The 27171-nt window shown below is 40.5% G+C and overlaps 1 protein-coding gene across 1 annotated transcript in view; it reads left to right on the top strand.

The window, feature by feature from the left end:
- The window catches only part of CACNA2D3 (calcium voltage-gated channel auxiliary subunit alpha2delta 3), a 636447-nt gene that overhangs the window by 282336 nt on the left and 326940 nt on the right, over positions 1-27171 (top strand). The window contains exons 10-11 of the mRNA XM_069967934.1: positions 5934-6023; positions 6380-6493. Coding sequence (XP_069824035.1) covers positions 5934-6023; positions 6380-6493 — 204 coding nt within the window. The remainder of the gene's footprint in view (positions 1-5933; positions 6024-6379; positions 6494-27171) is intronic.

Raw genomic sequence — 27171 nt, 5'->3', positions numbered from 1 at the left:
GAAGGAGGAGCATTATAGCAGGTTCTGATGGAGTAAAGGTGGTAGAAGCCTTTAAACAGTGTAATACTCAGGGTAGTTGACTCTTTTGCCCGTGCTATAATCTTGTTTGATATGGAAACCTCTCATTGAAGTTTCACTTTCAAGCCATGTGAAACATATTTTAGAGTTTACACAATATCTCAATAATTCTGACTCAATTGTGATATCCAAACTGACCTGCTAAAAAAGGAAGCAGAGTGGAGATCTGTGTGACCACCACAAATCTTTTATGGTTTACAGAGGGGCAGCATAGATGTAAGTATTCTCTTTGCTTCATTTATTAACTGATGGTAGATTTTCTATTCTATTTTCTATACATGTTTAAACAGTAGGAGCTGCCATCTTGCCTGAGCTTTGCTTAATAGTATTTGGAAATATACTTTATAATGATAGTAATAATCCCTTTATTGTGCCAACATATTTTTAGGGGATTAGGGGAGCTGTTATCACCACCTATAGTTAAAAGGGTTGTCTGGGAAAAATTGATCATTAGCGATCCACCCAGGGCTTCTGGGCACTTGTCAGCGATGTATACTTACCTGTCCCACTCCCCTGCCGCATCTTGATCCGCCCATTCTCAGCCGCTATCAGTGTTTTGGTGACATCCTGCTTCTTCTAGAAATGGCCGGTCAGCACAGATCCTATACTGTCTTTGCAAGAATGGGCAGCCCAGAATCTGGCGGGGGAGCAGGACAGGTAAGTATACATTACTGACAAGTCCCTCACAGCTCCAATAGGATCGCTAATGATTAGGGATGTGCGAACCTCGAGCATGCTCGAGTCGATCCGAACCCGAACTTTTAGCATTTGATTAGCGGTGGCTGCTGAACTTGGATAAAGCCCTAAGGCTATGTGGAAAACATGGATATAGTCATTGGCTGTATCCATGTTTTCCAGACAACCTTAGAGCTTTATCCAAGTTCTGCAGCCCCTGCTAATCAAATACCGAACGTTCGAGTTCGGATCGACTCTATCATCTCTACTCGCTCATCTCTACTAATGATCAGACAACCCCTTTAATGGTGGATCCTGTGTTTTCTTTATATAATTGTCTAGTGGCCAGAGTGAGAACTGCAAGATTAAACATTTTTTATATCACTAATGATATGGGGGGGGGGGGGTGAATACATAAAAGTTGAATATAAAAACTAAATATAGACTTCCCCTTTAATTCGCTGAAAAGTAAGATATTGAGGCTATATGGCATCCCAACGTACAATAACTGCTGGTATTTATAGGATGAATGAGCATTAGCTTTATGGTTTCCCTTTATTGAAGGCTCCGTAGAAATGGCAAATCTTTCAGCAGCTTCTCCCTTCAGTCGGAACATTCCAAAAGTGCCTTGTAGCAAGAGTGTTGATTTCCTCTGTAACAGAGGGCTTTGTAAGTCACATGATATTTGCAGAAATACCTCAGCGCCTTTCATCATAGTTTAATATGTTTCATTTTTCTGTACTTTGCGATATATCCCGGATACCATTGGAAATCACAGCTGTGAAAGTGTTTTCCAGAGCGACCAAATCATCCATAGGTTTCTTGGTCACAAGCAGTTACCTGCAGGATTTGGCGGCATTCATCGACACTACGCAGAGTCCCTATTTATATTGGATGGTCGTGAATGAAAACCGGGGACTTCAATTGATCTTTAGTTTACCGGAACATTCATTTAAAAGGACATTGAAATAAAACTGATGAGGATAGTATCTCTGTAGCGTCAGGACCAGAGAACATGTCATTAACGCATCATTTTCTTACCGGCACATACCAGCAGCTGTTCGCTGTTGAGCCTGCAAGCAAAAAACACGTCTTCATTAAAATTCATAGTCCGTGAAACCCATATTGTATACAATTTTGTACACAAAACAAATTTGAGCAGTTTATTTGATACATTCCTACAGCATACTGAACACTTCAATACGTTTGTTCCTGAGAGGTATAATGAAGTGGGACGTTATATATCACAGCTCTCTGTTATTCTGTAGCTGAACATAGAATTACTATAAGGCGGGAAATACCACATTGCCCTTAGGTGTGCCCAGGAGGTAGGCAGCGTAAGTTTGCAATGCCATAATGGAACAATGGATTAAGTGTTATACGATGAAGTTCATTCCCATGAATGTGACCACTTTAGTAAAAATTAAAGAAAAATAGAAAGAGCACACATCTTCCACAATTTAGCTCCACCAGTAAGTCATCATATTATTATAGGTTGTTATGGGGCTTTAACCCCTTAAGGACAGAGCCCAAAATGACCTTAAGGAGCGGGGCAATTTTCAATTTAGCATTTTCGTTTTTTCCTCCTCTTTTATTTTTCCATCTACAGGGCCATGTGAAGTCTTGTTTTTTTTTTCAGGAACAGATGTACTTAGTAATGCAGCCTTTCAATCTACCAGAACATGTATGATGGAACCCCCAAAATATCATGTATGGGGTGAAATTGGGCTAAAAAATGCAATTATGCATTTTTTGCAGGGCTTTCTTGTTTTCGTATTGGACTTTACAGTAAAACTGACATTTTATCTTTATTCTATAGGTCAGTCTGAACACAGCGATATGAATGCTTACATAGCTTTTCTAATGTTTTACTATCTTTATTAACAGTAGAACATTTTTTTTTGCAAATACATATATTGAAAATGTCCCTATTGTGACTCTTTTAGCGTTTTTTTTTCCACCTACAGGGCAGTATGGGGCATCATTTTTTGCGCCCAAATCTCTAGTTTTTGTTAGTATCACATCTGTGTAGATCAGAAGTATTGATCACTATTTATTCATTTTTTATAGATATGTATATATTATATAAAAAATCAACGATCCTGGATTTTTACCACTTTTTGTGGTAAGCCAAATATTAAGCAAAAGAAACTTTATCATGCACCCTTTTAAATCACATTGCCCATGACAACCACAGATGGAATATGCAAGGGGGAAATTAAACAGCACCCACCCTTAACTGTCATTGTGTGTGTGATGTGTTTTTTTTTTTTTAGAATGCCAAACAGAAAAAGCGTTATAGTTCTTTAGAGGATGCACAGTCGTATCAAGATAATAGTTTTATGGCACACTCACAGTATACAGTGGTATACCAGATATATTAATTTTTTAGAATGCCAAACAGAAAAAGTCGTAATTCTTTAGAGGATGCATAGTCGTACCAAGATAATAGTTTGTATGGCAGTTTACAGTCGTATACCAGATATATAATTTTTTTAGAATGCCAAACAGAAAAAAGGCGCAAATCAGTAGTACCAAAGTTGTTTTTTGTTATGGCACACTCACAGTATATGGCTATGTTCACACTATGTAAAAGTACATCCGTTGTTGCCATCGGCAACAACGGCCATAGTTTGTATGAGTGCACACGCCGCATGCTCTTTTATAGGATCCCGACCGGAGCTTATACACATCGTATACGCTTCGACCGGGATCCCTCGCGGTGCGGCAAAGAAGTGACACGTCAGTTTTCTGCGGCCGCAATTCATTGAATTGCGGCCGTAGAAACCCATGTCAGTTCACACAATGAAGCGGGCGGGAGGATCTTTGCAGAGACTGGCCGGTCTGTTACGCCATGTGAACATAGCCTACAGCTGTAAACCCTATCTCTACAGTATACTACAGCCTATTGCTCACAACACCCTGTCTAAAAACATCTTCTAAATCTCTGCTTTCTATGCTTTTAGCCCTAACAAGGGCTTTTGCGGGTCCCTCCCTACATAAGTTCACCTAAAAGCTAACTCTCCCTGATATACAGTCTCTTCCTCTCTAGCTCCAGCCAACAAGTGAAACACATTTGAGATCTATGTTGATGATCTATGTTTGAGGCCACATGGTTTAGCCAGCCAATCACAGTTAAAGCTATTTTTTTTTAAGTCCTGCCTATTCCTAGTGCCTGTTCCTAGTGCCGGGGGGGGGGGGGGGGGGATCGAATTTTTACTGCGTTTCTGATTGTTACTGATAGAATGCTAATAGTTTGAATAGTGTAGTATTCAATTGAATAGCTATTCGATCGAACACTACTCGCTCATCACTAATGTACACTACTCAGGAAGTGGAGCAATGAAGACAGTCCGATCCCTATCTTGGAATTGCATTATATAAAATTTACAAAAAGCACACAATGACCCCACGTGGCCAGTTAATGTTTGTTTCCCAGTTATTTTAGCAAAGCTAATCATAACCGTTCACATCCATTAATAAAATAAGGCTATAAATTGAAATACTTTGGCATGCATTGTAATATATGTCTTCATGATTTACCAAATGGCTTTGCTTGAAATTACAATTACGACAATCCCGTTTTCAATAGCAATAAACAAATCCGAAGCCATTGATCTAGAAATACCATAAGCCACAGCAACATAACAATACAGCTGAGCTCACAAGCCCTGGCAGAACTTGATTCCTATCCAGCTAAATGACAATCCATATTTTTCCAAGTGACACTTTTCATTTGCTGTTATGCATTTTTCCGCATCCTTGCAATGAATTACCCCCCTTAATTATACAACAGCTCCTTGCTTTGCATGTAATTTACTGTCATATTTGTTACTTAAAGAGCTTAACACATTTATGTCCACAATCCTTATTTAGATAAGCTAAGTCTATGCTTGCCTTGTGGCAATTGGAATATCCTGCTGTTGAACATTTTTTTTAGTAGGTCAATGTGGCTATTAACCCTTTCCCATCAAAGCAAAACATTTTTTCTATTTTAGACTTTTTTCTTTTTATTAACTGCTTAATTTTTCAGTCGACATGGTTGTGTGAGGGCTTGTTTTTTGTGAAATAGGTTGTTCTTTTTCATAATACCCCTTATTTTACTATGTAATGTATTGCAAAATTAAAAAAGGTTTTTTCGTGCAGGGAAAATTTTTGCTAATACTTTGTGTTAAAGGTGTCCAAGGTTTTAAAGGTGTCCTACCAATCTTGGTAGGTCTAGGGGGTTTTACCAGGTTGTGGCTGCTGTGCCAACCTAACGGCATCCGGAGGTGGCGAAATCAGAGGCCACTGGGGACCATTACCCAACATCTAGATGCTACAGTCTAGCATTTACGTGGATAAATAGCCAGGATCGTAAATACTGTTAATCCTGGCCCCTGACGGCATTATCAGCTGCAGCCAGCACACACTGCGTAGTTGAGCCAACTCCATACTCCCTGGCTTGACATTTTATATAAATGTATGCTAAATAGTAGTATACAGAAAACACAAATTTGTCTGCTGAAAGTTTAATATTAAAGATGAGAGAACCTCAAACATGGTCAAATTCATCTGAACCCGAACTCTCTGTCTTTGAATACCGGTGGCTAAAGAAATTGGATACAGCCCTAGGAAGTCCTGGAAAACATGGCTTCAGCTTATGGCTTTGTTCACACAATGTATGTTCTGTATAAATCATGGTCGTTTTTGCAATCTGCAACAACGGCCATGATTTATGCAAAACATATGTTGTATGTGAATGAATGGAATCCCAGCCAGAGCGTATACACATAGAACAGCCTGTGTTATACGTAGTGTCAACCCAGCTTATGGCTGTATCCATGTTTTCCAGACAGCTGAGAGTTCTGGTTTGGTTGACCCCAAATGGAAAAACATTTTCATTTCTGTGCATGTGTTTTCCATTGACTTCCATTATAAAAAGAAACGGATCAAAACGGGTCAAATTTTTTTAAACGGATATAAAAATCAGGGTTGACTATGTTTTTGTGTACTTTTTTTTGATACTGGAAGTCAATGCAAAAACAGATAAAAACGAATGCACACTAATGCATACGTTTTTTGCAACAACCGATGGGGGAAAAAAAAAACAACTGCAAAAACCTAGTGTGAACCCAGCTTAAACCGTATTTAATTGAGTTATTTGATCTCTAATTATTATTATTTTTTCTACATTTTAGCATTTCAGGGAACACTTAGATAAACTTTCAGCCAAAGGGATCGGAATGCTGGACATAGCCCTGAACGAAGCCTTTGATTTGCTGAGTGAGGTTCGTATTATATGTATGGTCTTTCACCTAGTATGCATGCATTCTTGTTGCATTAAATATACAAAATGGCAGAGTTCACACTTTAGAGGTGTTCTGTAGAGTGGATGTTAGAGCTCCCCGCATCATGATTAGTCATCATGAAGGGATACTAGCCCTTCTGGCATTTGCCCGAAATGCCTAATGGCCAGTCCGGCTCGGATACTGATCATAGATTAAACACATTGGGGGCTATGTGTAAGGGTAAGGCTCAATTTCATGCAAAAAAAAAAAAAAAAAGGTTGGGTTTTGTACTGTACAGTACTATAATATGTTTAATATAATCCTTAGATTCAATAGTATATGTAATGTCTTTGCAGTTCAATCACACAGGAGAAGGAAGCATCTGCAGTCAAGCCATAATGTTAATTGCTGATGGGGCTGTTGATACCTATGATACAATATTTGCCAAGTACAACTGGCCAGACAGAAAGGTAAGTCACGCTAATAAATAAGAAGGGCATGGGATTGTGTTTAGGAAATGGATTTGTATCTGGGTAAAAGAATACTGGAAGCAAAGTGAACCAAGATGGTGCAAAAGTGTCCACTGTCTCAAAACTTTCTCTCTATGCTTTAAAGAACAGATCCATGGCTGCTTGGAGGTTATAGGGCTCATAATGAAGTTATGTCTGATAAAGTATGATTTTAGTCAATTGACACAAGGAGACAGATTGAATACTGTAGAGAATACTATACGATACAGTGTGAAAATATTTTATAAAGATAAATAAATGATAGATGTGCATCAAAACATTGTAACTTGAGACTTTTGGGGAATTTACTGTGACTAGTGTTTCACATTTAGTAAAGCCTCTCCATTGTTGGATTTGGCAAATTACCCCCTTATAGTTCTTAGGGCTGTATTACACAGCCCAATGTTTTGGATAAGTAAGTGCAAGGGCTGCATGGACATCATAGTGATGTCTGTGCAGCCCTTGCTATAGTGGGAAAAAAATAAAGATTTACTTACCTGCCCATGTTCCTGCTGTCCTTCCGCTAGCTTTGTCTATAGCATTCTCCAGTCACCATAGCTACAGCACACGTCTGGTCCCATCTCTGAAGTGACAGGCTGCTCAGTCAATGGCCGAGATGGGACATCGCCATAGACACTGATTGGCTGAGCAGTCTGTCACTCCAAAGACAGATACGGAAGTCCCAGAGGCAGCTGCAGTAAGAAGAGAGTAACAGAAACCAGGCAGGACACCAGGGGAACTTTGGCAAGTAAGTAATAACTTTATTATTTTATATACACTATCATCAGCCATTGACCGTGCTACCTATTACATGTAGCAATGCGCAGTTGGCGGATGATGACTTTTAAACTTTCCAAAGGACAACAATCAGCCTATGATCGGCTCTTCGGCTAATCTTTGTCCTTATTACACTGAGTGATATCGTCCCAATTTGTCCGATTATCGTTCTGTGTAATAGGGCCCCTAGTTTCCCTTTAAGCTATTTACCCAATAACAGCTTCAAATATTACGTAAGCATGTACTGTACCATCGGGTTACTGTTGCATCCAGTGACATACAGTGATCACTGCTGCCATATGACTGTTTCCAGACAGCACGCTAAAAGATAACATATAACTTTACTTATGACCAAATACTGTATATTAATAAAATTTTGGATTTTACATTTAAAGTAAATGCTTCTCCAAGTTTTCCAATAAAGGAGATTACAGCCGATGTTACCGGGGCAGATATGAGATTGCAGAGTGCAGTATCCTTATTTTGCAGTCTTTTCTGCCATGCCTCTAGTTTGTGCTCGGGGAACGTGAAGTCCAATCCTTAAGTAATAGATTTGTACAGACTTTTGAAGTTGTAGACAGGTCCATGAAATCATCATCTACATTGGGAGGGGAGGAACAACTTTGGATTACATTGTGTGTGAAGCATGATTAAAGAACATCAAAAGCAGTGACAGGGATAATTGGTGTAAGATGACAAAATGCAGTCAAACAATTGTCTGTGATCTTTATTTTTACAAAAACCCACAAAGAAACTGGTAAATGATTTCCTCTCGTGGGACCAGAGAAAATAGGTTTCGGGCTTTTGTGATTGTAAGTACTACACTGTAATGTAAGTGAGAAGACATTAGTAGAATTATTATTTACAGGATGTCCTCTTTTATGTTGCCTCGTTATTAATAAACTTTTTAGACAACTTCTGAAATTGCACGAAATTCATAAAAGTTAATTTATTCAGTGACGAGATAATGAAACAGATGAATTATAGCTCGAGATCCTGAGTGTTTTGACTCCCTCAAAATTGCCCCTAGGCCTAGGTTTAGTTTTGGTTTATATTCATTAGTTTAGTTTTCTTTTTTTCTCTTAGATTTTTTTTGGTTTGTGTTTATAATTTTATTCTAAAGATGAGCGAATCTCCCAAAATTAATTTTGGGTCAGATTCAGCTCATCCGTCAGGTTTATTTCAGACTAGAAAATGTACCCGGCGCTGCCCGGGTATAAAGTTTCAGTGTGTTAATTAAATTTATTCTAAGGTGCCCAGGAGGCCAATCTATGTCCTTGTTGTTTTTTTTTTGTTTAAGGGGAAATCGCCAGTAGCCCTATATGCCCCTATATACCCGGCAATTCTGCACTGTTTATGTAAATTGTAGCTTATGCACATTAGAAATAAACTAAAAACTTCAAATATCCATCCTGTATATCTATAGTGTATAGTTGGGGTGGGGGGGCTGTGTACCTGTACTGTATAATTTGGGAAGTACTGTATACCTGCAGTTTATAGCTGGTAGAGGTTCTGTATACCTGTTCTGCATAGTTGGGGGTCCTGTATACCTGTAATATATAGTTGGTGAAGGTGCTGTATACCTGTAATGTATAGTTGGTGGAGGTCTTCCATACCTGTAGTTTATGGTTTGAGGGTCCTGGATACCTGTAATGTATAGTTGGTGGAGGTCTTGTATACCTGTAGTACATGGTTCAGGGGTCCTGTATACTTGTATTGTATAGTTTGGGGTCCTGTGTACCTGTAGTTTATGGTTGGTAGAGGTCCTGTATACCTGTAGTGTATAGTTGGTGGAGGTCCTGTATACCTGTAGTATATAGTTTGGGGGTCCTGTATACCTGTACTGTATAGTTTGAGGGTCCTGTATACCTGTAGTATAGAGTTGGTGGAGGTGCTGTATAACTGTAGTGTATAGTTTGGGGTCCTGTATACCTGTCGTATATAGTTGGTGAAGTTCCTGTATACCTGTAGTGTATAGTTTGGGGTCCTGTATGCCTGCCATATAGAGTTGGTGTAGGTGGTGTATATCTGTAATATACAGTTGATGGAGGTTCTGTATACCTGTTCTGTATAGTTGGGGGTCCTGTATACCTGTAATATATAGTTGGTGAAGGTGCTGTATACCTGTAATGGATATTTGGTGGAGGTCTTCTATACCTGTAGTTTATAGTTTGAGGGTCCTGGATACCTGTAGTGTATAGTTGGTGGAGGTCTTGTATACCTGTAGTATATAGTTCGTGGGTTCTGTATACCTGTAGTGTATAGTTTGGGGGTCCTGTGTACCTGTAGTTTATGGTTGGTAGAGGTCTTGTTTACCTGTAGTGTAAAGTTTGGGGGTCCTATATACCTGTAGTGTATAGTTTTGGGGTCCTGTATACCTGTAGTATACAGTTGATGGAGGTCCTCTATACCTGTAGTGTATAGTTTGGGATCCTTTAAACCTGTAGTATAGAGTTGGTGGGGGTCCTGTATACCTGTAGTATAGAGTTGGTGGAGGTGCTGTATACCAGTAGTATAGAGTTGGTGGAGATCTTATATACCTGAAATATATAGTTAGGGGGTCCTGTATACCTGTTGTGTATAGTGTGAGGGTCCTGTAAACCTGTAGTATAGAGTTGGTGGAGTTCCTGTATACCTGTAGTGTTTAGTTTGGGGTTCCTGTATACCTGTAATGTATAGTTTGGGGTCCTGTACACCTGTAGTATAGAGTTGATGGAGGTCATGTATACTTGTAGTGTATACTTTTGGGGTCCTTTATACCTGTAGTGTATAGTTGGTGGAGGTCCTGTATACCTGTAGTGTATTGTTTGGGGGTCTTGTATACCTGTATTGTTCTGTAGTATATAGTTTGGGGGTCCTGTATACCTGTACTGTATAGTTTGAGGGTCCTGTATACCTGTAGTATAGAGTTGGTGGAGGTGCTGTATAACTGTAGTGTATAGTTTGGGGTCCTGTATACCTGTTGTATATAGTTGGTAAAGTTCCTGTATACCTGTAGTGTATAGTTTGGGGTCCTGTATACCTGTCGTATAGAGTTGGTGGGGGTGCTGTATACCTGTAGTATATAGTTGGTGGAGTTTCTCTATACCTGTAGTATATAGTTTGGGGTCCTGCCTGTATACTTGTAGTGTCCTGTATACCTGCAGGGTCGTATTTACCATAAGGCACTCATGGTCTGCCTAGAGCAGCACCTTGCATGGGCGCAGCACCAGGGAGCAGGGGGAAGTAAACAACTTTTAATTTTTTTTCTTATTTTTCTAGTCTTCCACCTCCTGTTCAGACTTGCCAGAAAATCTAGTCTTTTCGAAGGGGGGTATGGTAGCATTGGTTAGGTCTGGTGTGGCAGTGTTATCCAGTCACAGTATGGCGGTATTGGTCAGGTCTGGTATGGCAATGTTATCCAGTCACAGTATGGTGATATTGGTCTGGTCTGGTATGGCGATGTTATCCAGTCACAGTATGGTGGTATTGGTCAGGTCTGGTATGGCAGTGTTATCCAGTCACAGTGTGTCGGTATTGGTCAGGTCTGGTATAGCGGTGTTATCCAGTCACAGTGTGGGGTTTTGGTCAGGTCTTGTATGGCGGTGTTATCCAGTCACAGTGTGGTAGTATTGTTCAGGTCTGGTGTGGCGATGTTATCCAGTCACAGTGTGTCGGTATTGGTCAGGTCTGGTATGGCAGTGTTATCTAGTCACAGTGTGGCGGTATTGGTCAGGTCTGATATGGCGGTGTTAAATGTGACCTCTGGAGCTATTATCTACTAATCTCTCATGATGCTAATTGGTGAGTGAGGATGGGGCGTCCTCAGGTTTAGTGCTTAGGGCAGCAGCAACTGGTAATACTGTCCTGTATACATGTACTGTATAGCTGGAGAAGGGGGTCCTGTATACATGTACTGTATAGATGGAGTAGGGGGTCCTGTATACCTGTAGTGCCCTGTATATGCATGTACTGTATAGATGGAGTAGGGGGTCCTGTATACATGTACTGTATAGATGGAGTAGGGGGGCTACCAGTTATTTCTGTGGATATTGTGAGGCAGCTACCCTAGCAACCATTGCTCCCTGTGAAAATGAAAGTAGTAATCCTATCGGTTGCTAAGGCTCCCAACTGCCGTTTACTGCTGGGCAAAGCTGCAGCTAATTATATCACCTGTGTGTGCAGTGTGGAGATTTTCCTGTTCATCTCTATGGGGTGCTCTTCTGCATCCCCCTCCTCTCCTGTATATCTGGCAAGGACGGGAACTTTGCTATAACCTTACCGGGCACCCAATGTATCTGTCTGCCAAATTTGGGGTCAATGGGGTCAAACGGATCAGGCGTTTGGAAGTCTATATGGGACAGACAGACAGACTTTCATTTTTATGATTATAGATTAGGTTGTTGATTCAGATTCTAAGGTTTCCCAATTTCCCTGTGCAAAGTATGTACAGGAGCAGGGACTCCTATCAATGTAAGGGGGCCCCTGCTCATGTACAGTATACTGAGCTGCTGAACCAGTTGCAGAGTGGCCAGTCCGTTCAATATACCATTTAGTGAATTGAAATGTACAATCCATACAACAAACTCCTACATATTACCTCCAGACCGCTCAGTGTATAAAGGCAGGGATAAAACATATCTGAAACCAGTCACAAAAAGTTTGGATTCTGATGAATATAGGGTTTTTGTGAAATTCAGACTAAATTCAATTTGTATTGAATCGGTTTGTTCATCTCTCATTTTTACAGCAGTGAATAGTTTATTTTATTTTTCATTTTTTTCTACTAGCATGCCTGCACCATTGTGTAGCTCATACATTGTAAATGGTACCTGCAGATGGGTAATTTAAAGCTCTGGGGCCACCCACTACGCTTATAATATATAGACACTACGCTTACTATATATATATATATATATATATAGAGAGAGAGAGAGAGAGAGAGAGAGAGAGATTGTGCTATATGAATAGTGTTTTTGTATACTTGTAGAATATATGTTATTCTTATATATTTTTTTATGTGCATGTTCATGTTGAGCCTTCAAGTTAGCTTCAATTTTACACTCCAAGTACATATTGATATTTAAAGATCCATTGTGTTGGTATACAGTACAAAGGGCAAAACTTGAAGATTGTTTTAATACTTCTGGACCAATCTGTTTGTTTATGCGAGAATACATTGTGCATGGACTTCAAGGAGTTGTACAGGACTGTAGGTAACAGAAGGGCACAGAATGGGTTATGTCCATTGACTTCCTTTAGACTCTATCTAAAGAAAGGTTAAGAACTTCTTAATTCAAAAACAGACAATAGATCCGAATAGCCTTGAAATTTGTGTGTGGGGCGGCCGCTAGGAGAGAGCAATTTGGCAATAATTGGAGACTTTCTTTTTGTAACAAAACAATTTTTTCTCCCAGCATCTTAGAAATCAAGGTCTTTACAGTCTGTAGATTACACATTATTTTATGTAATTGCCCACCGCCACTATTTGTCACTGTCAACGTAATTGTCAATGTCAAAGCTGCCTTACCCATGGTGAGTCCTGTACAACTGCAGTTTGACCTTACAAAATTACAAGACCATTGTTCAGAATTGCTCGTTATTTCGCAGGGTTATGAAAGGGTACTTTTTTTTTTACTATATAATGTAAGAACATTTACAGAGACTCTTTTCTCTTGATACTTTAATTTGTTTATTAACTTTTTTTGTCTACCCTGTTTTCTTTCTATAACTTTCTATAACAATTTGCAAAGCTGAGTTAGTCTTAATTTATATCTTGCTGTTTGGAAACATTCAGTGTGTTACTATTTGACCTATATACAGTAGATGAGCGAACCTCGTGAACTTGAACCTGCAGCATTTGGTTATTGGTGGCTGAAGAAGTTAGATGCAGCCCTAAGGCTTCCTGGAAAATATGGATACATCCGTAGGCTGTATCCATGTCTTCCAGGACTTTTTGGCTATATTTAACTTCTTCAGCAACTGGTATTCATATGCCACACATTCAGGTTTGAGCGTTCTCGGCGTTCACTCATCTCTAATATGCAGCCCAACTACAATATTATCTAATAATGGGGCTACACAGCTTGGCTGACTGTGATGAATATACCTGAAAGCCTTAAAGAGGACCTGTCACCCCCGGTGACGGGGTGACAGGCTCCTGACCCCCCGTTAGAGCCCCCTATACTCACGTGATCCCGCCGGGTCCTGCTTCTGGAGATGGTCGGGTCACAGAGATATCGGCGCCCGAAGCCCGGCGCGCGCGCTCCTCAGATGAGTCCAACGCTCATAGAGAATGACAGGAGAGTCCAGCGCTCCGTCATTCTCTATGAGTGTTGGACTCATCTGAGGAGCGTGCACGCCGGGCTGAGGCGGCTGAGATCTCCGTGACCCGACCATCTCCAGAAGCGGGACCCGGTGGGATTAGGTGAGTATAGGGGGCTCTAACGGGGGGTTGGGAGCCTGTCACCCCGGCAGGGGGGTTACAGGTTCCCTTTAAAAGCTCATATTATGTTCATTGTCATCAGTGGTGTCTTTACACACCTATTCCCTCTAGACTAGACAATTATTCCTCTCAAGGCAAGAACAGAATACTTGAGTTAAATGTCCTCGCAGTATGGACTGGAGACAGTTCTTGGGTACACACTCTTAAATTGCCACCTAAGGTTAAGCCAGAGTTGACTCTGGATGTTGATTCACTGGCCATGTCAGAACTAAGTTCACATGTTTGCAGAAGGGTTTGCTGTTAGAAATGCATGCTCGAACTAGAAACTGACTAGAACGACTCAGGAGAAAGTTGGACTTGGTTTTAAAGCGATTCTGTACCCACAATCTGAGCCCCCCCAAACCACTTGTACCTTCGGATAGCTGCTTTTAATCCAAGATCTGTCCTGTGGTCCGTTCGACAGGTGATGCAGTTATTGTCCTAAAAAAATATTTTTAAACTTGCAGCCGGTGCCCAACGGGAGTATCTGTGCCCTAACTTTGCACCACCCCTCTGTCCCTCCTCCCCACCCTCTTCATCATTAGGTATGCCACTGAAACATTTTCTCCATGCTTAACATTGCACAGGTGCTTAACGATCCAGCCCATGTGCTGGGCTGCCACAGGTGGGGAATAGGAGGCAATCTGCCTGGAGCATTCCTATGATGGAGAGGGTAGGGACAGAGGGGTGGTGCAAAGTTAGGGCACAGATACTCCTGTTTGGAATAGGCTTCAAGTTTAAAAGTATTTTTTTAGGAAAATAACTGCATCACCTGCCGAACGGACCGCAGGACAGATCTTGCATTAAAAGCAGCTATCCAAAGGTACAAGTGGTTTGGGGGGGGGGGGGGGGGTGTCAGATTGTGGGTAGAGAGTCGCTTTAATAATTGGTTTTAACAAAAGAAAAATATTTTGACCTGCGAGACTCCTCTCTTGGAAAATTTCTAGCAGAAGCCTCTCTGAGAAAAGGTCATGTGACCAAGGTTTCATGCACGCTTTACATGTGGCCCATGTGAAGGCACAGAGAAATATTTAACCTTTGCACATCTTAAAACTTAATTGTATGCTGAAATAAACAGTATGAAAGATACAGTAGCATGGCAGGTTATACATGTTGGCCTCACAATACCCAAAGATTCAGACACAATGGGGGACATTTATAAAACAGATTTGCCCCTTCTCCCTGGCGTACCCGTGCAGTATGCCCTGCTCCCCCGATTGGCAGGCTGTGGGAGCTTGGGGGGATGTAACAAGGCGGGGAGGAGGCGTGGCCTCCTCCCACGCCTCATTTATCATGATTCGCTCCTGCTGCCAGGCGTAAATCATGATCCAAATCTACACCTGCACCTGCGCCTCTTAGTGAATCCTGCCAGGTAAAAGGGGGCGGGGCCTAATAAAAGACCAGCGTACTTTATAAATCCCCCCAATAACTCTAAACTATAGCATCTGGGACAGGGGTACTGGGACAATGCAATTGGCATACTTCCTGCGGGGACTCCAGAGCAGCAGCAATAAAAAAAGAAAGGAGCTACAAAGTAAATATCATTTATAGGCTATGTAAACACATCAATTTTCTTCGGCCATTATTTGAAACCGAGTGGTTTAGCATGTTCCAACGGCCATCATTGCAAAAACGGTGGTTGGAACATTATTCTAGTTCACAATTAAAGATGACCCAATTGAGTCGTGGCTCAGGGCTGTGATCAAGCACGTAGTGACGTGTGAAACAACTGTAAGCCTGATACTCATCCGTTATCCGCTTGTTGCCGTATGAAGGAATAAAGCTTATTCATTTTTGCTACAATTGGTGAGTGCCTCCACTGTCCTCTTCAAAGTTGGATTGCTTTGCTGATACTGTCCTTGTTTTTGGGGAGTGCACCACCTGTAGCAACAAGTCCTGAGGATGGGACTCTGATTATCCTCAGCTTTCAAGCCCTGCAAAGCTAGTGCCAGGGGTCACCTGTATTGGATTGAGTGCTCTTTTATTAAAACGTCCATTGATTTTAATACAAAGATCGGTGAAAGGACAGTGAAAAAAAAAGTACTATGTGTGAACAACTTAAAATAATGGTCACTGTTCACGCAATAACGGCCATCCATTAATGACACAAACATTAAATTTATTAAAAAGACAGTATATAAAATCTTGTGCAGGGCTACTTTGGCAATAAAAGAACACAGTTACTGGGATTACACAATAAAAGCAGTTTCCACACAACTATTTCATTACCGTCATCCTGTAGTTTCCACTCACCAGATCCGTTCGAGTGGTTAGAATTGGACTAGAAGACCTTCACGCAGGTGGAGACATCGGCAGGTAATCCCGAGCAAGAGTATTACCATAGCACGTTTTGATGAATCAAAACCAGGGCTTTTTGGTCCTTTTCATTTCACTACACCATATCCATACATGTTATACTATAGTTTATTTTATTAGAACTATTATACTTTCGTCTGATGGTGCGTTTACACAGGCAGATTTATCTGACAGATTTTTGAAGCCAAAGCCAGGAACAGACCATAAACAGGGAACGGGTCATAAAGGAAAGACTGAGATTTCCCCTTTTTTCAAATCCATTCCTGGTTTTGGCTTCCAAAATCTGTCAGATAAATCTGCCTGTGTAAATGCACCATAAGCCCTTCAAGACCAAGCCCATTGATGCACAAAAGTCCGGGTCAAATTAATGCAATGTTCCTCCCCGCCTTCTAGGAGCCATAGCACTTTTATTTGTCCACCTACAGGGCTGGTTGAGGTGTAATTTTTTGCGTCATGATCTCTAGTTTTTATTAATATTATATTGGTGTAACAGAAAAATTGTGATTGCTTTTTATAATTTTTTTTCTGATATATAATTTTAAAAAATCAGCAATCCTGGTGTGTGTGTGTGTTTTTTTTATGCGGTCCACTGTGCGGGAAAAATAATGTAATATCTTAATGGATTGGACAATTCCTCTTGCTACGATATATAATATATTTATTTTATTATTTTTTAACCCCTAGATGACCCTGGACGTAGGGTTACGTCATGGAAGTCTGTCCCCAGACGACCCATGACGTAACTCTACGTCCTGGGTGTTTCTCCCGCTATGAAGCGCGCTCCGGAGCGGAGCGCGCTTCACAGCAGGTGGGGGCGGCTGCAATCAGCAGCCGGGACTTCAGCGGTAATGACACGCTGCAGCGATCGCGCTGCCGCGTGTCATTAAACCCTTAAACGCCGCGATCGCGCGACCTCGGCATTTAAGTGTAAGTGACAGGGGGAGTCCCTGTCACTTACCAATCGGGACCCCCCCAGTGTGACTGCGGGGGTCCCGATCGGTAAAACGGACCGCCGGAGGTCTCTCACCTGCCTCCGTGCGGTCCGATCTGCGACCTGCTACACTGAGCCTGCTCAGGCAGGCTCAATGAGCAGAGCGCCGATAACACTGATCAATGCTATGCCTATGGCATAGCAATCATCAGTGTAAAAATCCAAGTACTGTATGTAAAAGTCCCCCAAAGGGACTTCAAAAGTGTAAAAAAAAAAAAAGTTCAAAACACTATTACACTACCCCAAAACCCCTCCCCCAATAAAAGTTGAAATAACCCCCCCCCCCTATCCTATTATATTAATAAAACATATAACAATAAATAAATAGATAAACATATAATATACCGTAATTGTCCGATCTATTAAAATATAACAAGCGTCATTGTGATCGGTGAACGGCGTACACGAAAAGAGGGGAAAAAGTGCGCGGATTACCGATTTTATGTTACATTATATATTTAAAAAAATCTATAAAAAGTGATCAAAACGTCCGATCTTCACAAATATGGTATTAATAAAAACTAGAGATCATGGCGGAAAAAATGACACCCCATACAGCCCGTAGGTGAAAAAATAAAACCGTTTTAAGCGTCACAATAGGCCCATTTTATTAATATTTAATTGCCAAAAAAAAAGGATTTCATAAAAAAAATACATATATAACATTAAAGAATCTGTGTAACCTGCATATGGTTGTGTTCGGGCTGACCTATAGAATAATAGTATCATGTCGCTGTTACCATATAGCGCATTATGTAGACACAGGAACCCCCCAAACGTTACCATATTGCATTCTTTTTTACGATTTCACCTATTTATATCTTCTTAAATAATATATTTGGGATTCCATCATACATGTTATGGTAAAATGAATGACGCCATTACAAAGTACAACTATTCCTGTAAAAAACAAGCACTTACATGGCTTGTAGATAGAAAACTGAGAGTGCTAGAGCTCTTAGAAAGGGGGAAGGGAAAACAAAAACACTAAATAATTTTATTTTTATAGTAGGCAAGGGGGTATATTAAACATTTATTGGGGGCAGGGGTACAAGGTTTTTTTTTAGTACTTTTAAAAACTTTTTTTACTATGCTTTTTTTAACAGTAAAACATGCAATCATTAGATTGCATGTACTGATCTATGTTTTGCCATAGCATAGCATAGATCAGTGTTATCAGCAATCTATGCATAGAGCCTGCCTGAGAGCAGACTCTATGCATAGATCGCTGAACCGACAGGACGTCCCGCCCGTCGGTACATGCGATAAGGGCAGTGACAGATGCCTTTTCTGTGACTGAGTACCTTTTAAGGCTATGTTCACAGTGCGTATGAATCCGTCCGTAGTGTAAACCGCGAATATACGCCCGTAGTTTTGAGGTTGATGCGTTCGCTTGAAAGTATACGATATACGCCCGCACAGTGCACACTACGTATGAGCTTATGGCCGGATCGTATACGGCGCCGTGGAAAATAAACAAGACCATTGTTTGAGGACGAAAATATTGAAACTCACGGCCGTGGATTTCCATGCGGTCCCATACAAAGTACTTATGTCAGCCAAATTGAACTTGATTTTTCGATCCAAAAGATTCTGTGTGGTTTACGGGGCTGGGCAAAGATTTCCCAGTAAATTACCTGCCTCAGATCGCTTCGAATCAAGCTAGGGAAGCGAATGTTCGCGGTGCGTACGCATCCGGCCACATGACGATTTTTCCCACGCCCTTAGTTTCAGCCGCACATGTACGGCGGCATAAGAACTGCGGACGGAATCATACACAGTGTGAACATAGCCTTAAGGTGATCGCAGCTGCCTCTCATTACCATCAGCTCCCAGGGCACTGATGTGTCAGGAACGTGCATATACGTTCCTGCTGCACTTGATATGTGCAGCAGGAACGTATATATACATATTGCTGATGTGAAGGGGTTAATTTAAGAAAAAAAATCTTCTTGCTCAACTTTCACTTTTTTTTTTCATCATAGTTCAACAAAGACTCGCCTCCCATGGATTATATGTCGTGTCTGCACAGTTCTGTTTGTTTAATAGATTTGAAAGCTTTTCTGCTACTTTGGGAATGAATCGTTGTTTAGGCTTCGTGTAAATTCGACCATTTACATATAATCTTTTAATAGTTTTTTTCAACAAAATGTCCTAAGTGGTTCGGTGTAGGGACGAGCACTTGGGAATGTGCAAACCCTCTTCCTGGCTCATTTTGACTCATTGTTTTTCTCCCAGGATAATGAAAGCTTTAAGTCACATAAACATCTTTAAAATGAAATGAATTATGCCCGGATTTGGCAGCGTTTGCTGTTGCGGGATTTCTGTCAGCGTTTGCTGCTAATCTTTTTCTTTTTGTGGCTTGTACTTTGGGGAAGAATGAACAAATCTTGGCATATGTCTACTGGCAATGAGTCTGGGTTTCACTCAACTAAATGATAATCTTCGGTAGCGCTGAAAACACAGAGTGACAGGACCTCGCAATACTAGGAGACAACATGGCATTTAGAAGCGAGCGGCATTTAGCTGTATTGGAAATATGTAAAGTGACTGTGACAAATTCTTACTGTAGCTAATACTGTAGCATTAGGTATTTGTCAGAATATGATATAGAAGGGCTGAGTTTGTCAAGGTAACCGAGATGAGGTTGTTATTCCGCACCATGCAGTTCATGGAGGTAATGTAGTTCTATTAATACTCTGGAATTTACTTAGCATTATTGCATAATACAATTTTCCTGAATCTGAAGAGCTTTCCCAGAACATATTTATGTTATCTGGAGAAAGGGTCTTCAATATGTAATGGCACTCACCGTTTTGATGCGTGAACTTTATTTCGTACAAGATTAAAATTCCAGTTGGCCTCATCTGATGAAGCGCACATGCGTGTGAAACAGCTGTAATAGCTTGTGTGAATCAGTGGTTGTCTTCCGAGCCCGCTACAGACCTGCTGGAATTTTAATCTTGTACGAAATAAAGTGTGTTATATACAGGGTGTTTTCTTTTAATTTTTAATAAAGCCAGTGTTGCAATGGCTTTTATTTATTGAAAATTTACGTTGTGTGAACTTAGCCAAAAGAAGAAGAACTGTGCTGTTTGCTAGGTACAGTAACTTATATCACTGTATTGTTCTTCTCCCCCTATTAATCTGATCCCTTTCTGGTTTTCTTTCTGAACTGTGACACACACTTTCCTACTATCCTTCTTGCTTGCATACACAGTAACTGCCAATACTTCTTGGACACACCAGGTGATTGCAGTTTAATTGTGCAGGTTCAACCATCTCAACAGATAAGTATGAGTAGTATAAGTATTAAGTAGTACTGTGTATATACTACTCACAAAAAGGTAGGGATATTTGGCATGCAAGTGAAATTTCAAGATGATCCTAAAATGCACTTTGACTTTCAAAGGTGAACCTAATGTGACTTTCTCAAAACTTTTAAATGTGTAAGTCTGAATGTTCAATGTTTCAGAATCTTTTACACAACTTGCTATTCTCTAACAAAGAACTTGCTGTTAGGTGGTGGTGGTGTTACCGTGTGGGAAGGTATGGTGGTGGTGTTACAGTATGGGAAGGTATGGTGGTGGTGTTACAGTGTGAGCAGGTGTAATGGCGGTGTTACAGTGTGGGAAGGTATAATGGGGGTGTTACAGTGTGGGAAGGTATAATAGTGGTGTTACAGTGTGGGCAGGTATGGTGGTGGTGTTACAGTGTGGGAAGGTATAATGGGGGTTTTACAGTGTGGGAAGGTATAATGGGGGTGTTACAGTGTGGGAAGGTATAATGGTGGTGTTACAGTGTGGGCAGCTATGGTGGTGGTGTTACAGTGTGGGAAGGTATAATGGGGGTTTTACAGTGTGGGAAGGTATAATGGGGGTGTTACAGTGTGGGCAGGTATGGTGGTGGTGTTACAGTGTAGGAAGGTACTGTATAATGGTGGTGTTACAGTGTGGATAGGTGTGTCTAGTCAACACAGAACTGCCCTACACTTTGTGAATGGTACAGTGACAATTCCATACTATATAAATGCCATCATTAATCCAGTTGTTGTGCCTCTGCATTAACCCCTTCGGACCGCATCCGCTAATAAGCGTGATCCCGGGCTATTAATAGCACCCAGGATTGCCACATGCTCCATTGTGAGAACTGAAAGGAGTGTGAGTTGCAGAAAACAGTCATTGTTGGCCTATTATATATTTCACCTAAAGTGTTGTTTTTAGTGCCACATAAAACGGACATATCCTCTGTGTTACAGCCAGATAGCAATATAAATGTTTAACCATTGAAGGTACATATGTGTTATTCTCACAGTTTTAATTCTGGAATCATTGAATTTAACACACATAATTCATTTTACCTTTAAGGCTAAACATGAAATAAAATAGACCCCGCAACAAAATGCCAAAGGAAAAATAGATGCAATTTCAGCAAGTGCAATTTCACTGAGGCATTGGCAGTGATTCTACTTCTTTTTCTCCCTGCCCATGTTTCTATATTACGGGATACAAAGCTTTTATACAAGTGTAGCCGTGTGTCCATATTTCAGGAACATGCTGATTCTACACCAGTGAAACATTAGTCCTGTAAATTGAATGTCCCAGCTGCACCATTGTCTGCCTCTTATTAAATTGATTTTTTTTTTCTTGCAAAGAACACGTTAGAATTTAAACAGGGAAAGTTATTGCTGCAATAGAAAAAGCTTGTTCCATTATTTCTGTCTGTGGCTTTTTTTTTTTTTTTTTTTCATGTGGATGTATAGTTTGTAGGTTAGGGAGAGGCACAACATAACTTATCTGCCATTGTATAAATAACAAAGACTGGGAACAAAGCGGGGAAAAAGTAAGATGTTTTCTGAAATCGATTCCCTTAAAGGTGAAGTTCATTTATTGGCAGATATTAAATCTCCACAAATTCATTTTCAGATTGATAAGTGGATTAAAAGACCTGACAACTGGTATCAAGGGATATGGACTGACCAATCAGATTGAAGCAATTCCTTATGTTATAATATATAAATAGAATAAATATGTTAACATTTAGAGGGATTTCATGAAATACCTAACATTTTCAACAATTTGACAACTCAGAGGGGAAACGACTTCTAAAATGTACCATACCTAGGGCTAGTGAATGGCGCCAAGTTGTGACACACAAGTGGCCATGATCACAACTAGAGATGAGCGAACCTGCCGAGGTTCGAGTTCGTATGAACCTGAACTCTCGGCTTCTGACTGCCGCTGTCTGCCAGCTCCATGGAGAGGGTGGATACAGCCGGAGGACCGCCTGGAAAACTGGGATACAGCCTATGGCTATGGCTGTATCCCAGTTTTCCAGGCGGTCCTCCGGCTGTATCCACCCTCTCCACGAAGCGTGCAGACAGCGGCAGTCAGAAGCCGAGAGTTCAGGTTCATATGAACCCGAACCTCGGCAGGTTCGCTCACCTCTAATCACAACCTGAAATCCATCTTGCAATTACTGGATTTTGGTTGAGGCCACTTTTGGGAAGTAGTTGACCCCATTTACTTAGCCTAGGTATTATGGAGCGTAATACACACAGTGTGATGCATCGATTTTTGTTTGTGAGACCCCTGTCATAGCCCTAGGGTTAAAATATCCTCCCACAGATGTTAGGATCCAGCTTTGATAGATAGCTGAGTTGAATTACTTAAAGGGATATTCCAGTTACAAAAAGAAAGGCAATTCTTTTTAGAATTTAAAATTAATTAGTAAGGTTTTCTAATATTGTTTCTGGATCAATTCCTCACAGTTTTTAAGCTCTATTCTTGCTGTTTCCACCCAACAATCACAGATGGTTCTCTCCTGTAGTGACCTCCCTTCCTTTTTCATCCTGTGTGAAAATGCAGGGTCTTAAATTTTTAAAGGCATTGTCCAGTATTTAGCACAAATGCACATATGGCATTTGAATAACTAGAATAAAACCCTATATTTTATTTCATCACATCCCCCACTGATCTACTGCAACTTCCATTTGACTCTATCTATTGTTGCTATCTCTTTCCTTCTGTCTGCTTCTGAGATGAGCGCCCAGAGCACAGGGCTCAGCCAATCACTGACCACAGTGGAGACCTGTCTCGGCCAGTGACCATTGTGCATGCAGGTCCTGCTGCGATCACTCATATCAGGAAGAAGACAAGATATTGGCGGATTGGAAGGAGCAGAATAGAAGCTGAAGAGACTGAAGGAGGGATCAGAGGTAGATAAGTTTTTTTTTGTTTTGTTGAAAGGCCCCGCAGTATTTGAACACCTTTTTAAGAGCCAGCGCAAACTGCTTCCTTTCCTTGAATTTGCTTGTATACCTTGCGTACCACCTAAATCTATAGGTGCGGGAAAAGGACCAAACATAGTCACTATCTAACTTAATGAACTTACTGTGGGTGTCATACCGTTTGACATTGGCATACTGGTAGAACGTTGATATGAACCATTAGACAGTGCTCATAAATGGTCCCTGTCCACTTGCACTATGATATCACTCATTTACTGAAAGCTTGTATACATGCAGTGTAGTAGTTTTTGTTGTTTCGGGATGTTTTTGCAGCTGGGGTGTTTCATTACTTCTCCCTATAAAGCACAGTAAGAAGTCTGTTTGGGTTGATTACATTTTGGAAACTGATTTTTCATTGTATTTTACCATCAATTTTTTTTCTTGATATATTCCAATGTTCACCAAGGGCGAGATGAGATCATTAGTTTACCCTTCTCCATCTTTCATCCATCTGACATATGCACGTCGCTTAATTCAATTAGACGTGAGCGCCGAGCAGCTTAATGAATCCCGCATGTCGTCTTTCCGTAATTTGAGGGAATAGTTCATGGGGTATCCATTTGATTTTTATTATCCGATCTGTCCATGTTTCATGGGTAGATTAAAGAGAATTTGAGTTAATCCACAGTCTGCAAATTGTTTAAAGTTTGATGTGATATTAATCCCAGGAGTGACAAATTGTTATAATACTTGTTGAAGGAGCAGGAATATCCTATCTATACAATGTTACAATTAGATTTGCTTTGTATGTGCTGTCAATTATATCCAGGATATTTCATGACTACCACACACATATAAAATGTCCCCCCCCCATTTCCTCAATTGATCATTTTGCCATAGGGGTAGTATTCAAATTCATAGCAACCACTTTCTCTCCTTGTTTCCGCTCGCTGAGCTGTGCTATTACTCGCACAAAGAAGGTGTACCCAAAAAATCGTACAAGTAACCCAGAAAAGTCAACGGCAGTCTGCTGCCACCGTCCTATTCAACCAGAGAACCAGCTGGATCCCACCTTTTATTTGCCATATTTATATGCCTTATTGTATTTCTTGGGGACTTTATAATACATCATCAGAGAGTAGAAGAGGAATGAGTAGATGGTACTGCACAGCGCAACACAACTTAATGTCATTTTTGGCTGTATCGATGTAGAAGCTATACAGACAAGATTCATGCGTGGAAGGTTATCAAACACTTGTTCAGTCCCCTTATATACACAACTGCCCAGTCTTTTTTTGCTCCTAACAATCTGCCAATATGGTCGACTTGATAAATCCCAAAATCCAGAATTGTTGGGTTGAGCTGACATGTAATTCATAAGTGTGGCCACATTAAAGTGTCAATGTCATTATAACTTCCAAAATCTAAATCAACAGTAGATATAAATCAAGTTTGCAATTTACATTCATTTTTTTTTTTGTTTTTTAGTTATCATGGAAAACATGGCACTTCCTGTTTTCTGACTTTTTTTTCTCAAGAAACAGGAAACAGTCGGAAAACAGAAAGTCCTGTGTATCCCAGGCCATCAGAGCGCTCACAGAGAGAAGGCAGTCATGTGACTCATGGACACATTGAGCCGTGACTCTCTGTACTGGCCGGAATTCCTGTGTTTAGTCAGGTTTTTTTTTAACCAGCACAAGTCAGAAAATCTGCCTTCAGGAGACTGGACCTGGATTTTTGGTAAGTTCAGCTTTGTTTTACAGCATGGTAACAACAACAAAAAAATAATGAATGTATATAGCAAACTACTGTTGATTCAGATTTTAAGGCTATGTTCACACAACGTATTTTTTGTATTAATCACAGCCATTGTTGCCATTTGCAACAACGGCCATGATTAATACAAAAGATAAGTTTCATATAAGTCAGAGGGAATCTTAGCCGGAGTGTATACACAAAGGGGGAAATTTATCAAACTGGTGTAAAGTAGAATTGTCTTAGTTGCCCCTAGAAACCAATCAGATTCCATTTGTCATTTTTCAAAGACTCTCTGAGGAATGAAAAGTGGAATCTGATTGGTTGCTAGAGGCAACTAAGACAGTTCTACTTTACACCAGTTTGATAAATCTCCCCTATAGTGTACACTCTGGCCATGATTCCAACGGAAAACTGACATGTCAGTTTTGTGCGGCCGCTATTCATTGAATAGCGGCCGCACAGACCTGTCAGTTCACACAATGGAGAGTTTGGCTCTGGCCGTAATCTTCATTATGTGCTATAAGTTCATGTGCTATAAGTTCATTATGTGCTGTAGTTCATCCGGCCGGTACTACAGGTATAAACTTCACTGACACCGGCTGTTTTGTGACACGGCCGTGTCACAGAACGGCCGGTGTCTTATGTAGTGTGAACCCTGCCTGAAAGTTATAACGACAGTGACACTTTAAGCATCCTTATGTGTGTACTCTGCTTTATTAAGCAACCTATTTAAAGGGGTTGTATAGAGGTGTAAAATACTGTATTTTAAATTAGCCCTATACACCAAAAAAAAAAATAATAATAATAATAACATACTCACCTTCGCCTATCCACTGCCGCTTTTTCCTGCTTTCACGTGCCCACCCTGCGGAAACTTGCCTCCCAACCAAGATACCACCAAGGCCAGTTATTGTCTAAACTGGCAGTTACAGTAAGGTTAGCATCATCAGGAACAGAAAGAAGCCAAGAGCACTGGGGGATGGCAATGGCAGGTGAGTATGCTTTATTTTTGTAGAACGTCAATCAATTTTTTTCAAAGTCTTTCCATGTATTTATTTATTTTTATAATTGGTGTGTGTGTGGGTGGGAGTTGTAGATGGCTTATCTGATTCTACCCAGACATCACTCCTAGCAACACTAGCAAAGTAAAACCAGCAAAAAGTTATGACATGTGTAGGCAAGGGGAAAAAAGTAATTTTTAAAATGCTTTTAGCATTTGGTATGAAGATGATTCATGACCCTTTAATGGTAGTTGAAGTAAGGGATAGATAATAGGACAAAAGTAATATAGAAAATAAAAGATTTATGTTCTCTTTCATTCTGCATTTATGAAATCTGACCATCACTGGTGTCGCATAGAGGTTTAATAAATTTCAGTTATGACAGACTATGTCACCAGACAGCGCCACCTGCTGTACTCAACTTCACCTGCAGCTGAAAAAAGAATGCAGTAACAGTAATGGAGTACCTGCACATTTACTACAATGTTCACATACATTACAATTAACTAGAGCACATGGAAATCACATCTAATACTGGATCTAACCACAGTCCCAGACAAAACTGACATCATTATTGACTATTGCCCAGGTAGATAATTACTGAATTATTCTGTGCATTCTACTTGGTCTTCCTGACAGGTAGATTACACTTGTCTATCCAGATTACAGGCTCCTGCACTCCCAGATACAGTTTGCATTTTGTTGGGTCACTTGAAGTGAAAAAAGGTGCAGAAGGGGGCTAGATTTTCTTTGTAAGGGCCTTACTTTGATTTATAGCTGAAATCTGTACATCTGGATAAATTCATATATGCAGAGGGAAATACTTGGGATTGCTTACTTGAGATTAGCATTAAAGTAATGTCATTGTATACATAGAATATACTGCAGAATGTGGAATCTGTATTAATATGGTATTTACTCAGACATTGCAAATCATACTGTCCTGTTCAGCCATTCAAGGGCATCACAATGCCTCGGCTGCGAGTACAATGTTATCCTGAAATGATGTTTTGTCTATCGGGACCTCACTCTCCATCTGGGAAACATAAACCACATGTAAGGTTATTGCCTACATTCTCCTGTCATTTTTCTTATTTTTATTTT

The sequence above is a fragment of the Dendropsophus ebraccatus genome, chromosome 4 (assembly GCF_027789765.1).
Source record: "Dendropsophus ebraccatus isolate aDenEbr1 chromosome 4, aDenEbr1.pat, whole genome shotgun sequence".
Taxonomy (NCBI): Eukaryota; Metazoa; Chordata; class Amphibia; order Anura; family Hylidae; genus Dendropsophus; species Dendropsophus ebraccatus.
Note: the sequence above shows the minus strand (reverse complement) of the source record. Positions and strands in the feature narration are given on the sequence as shown.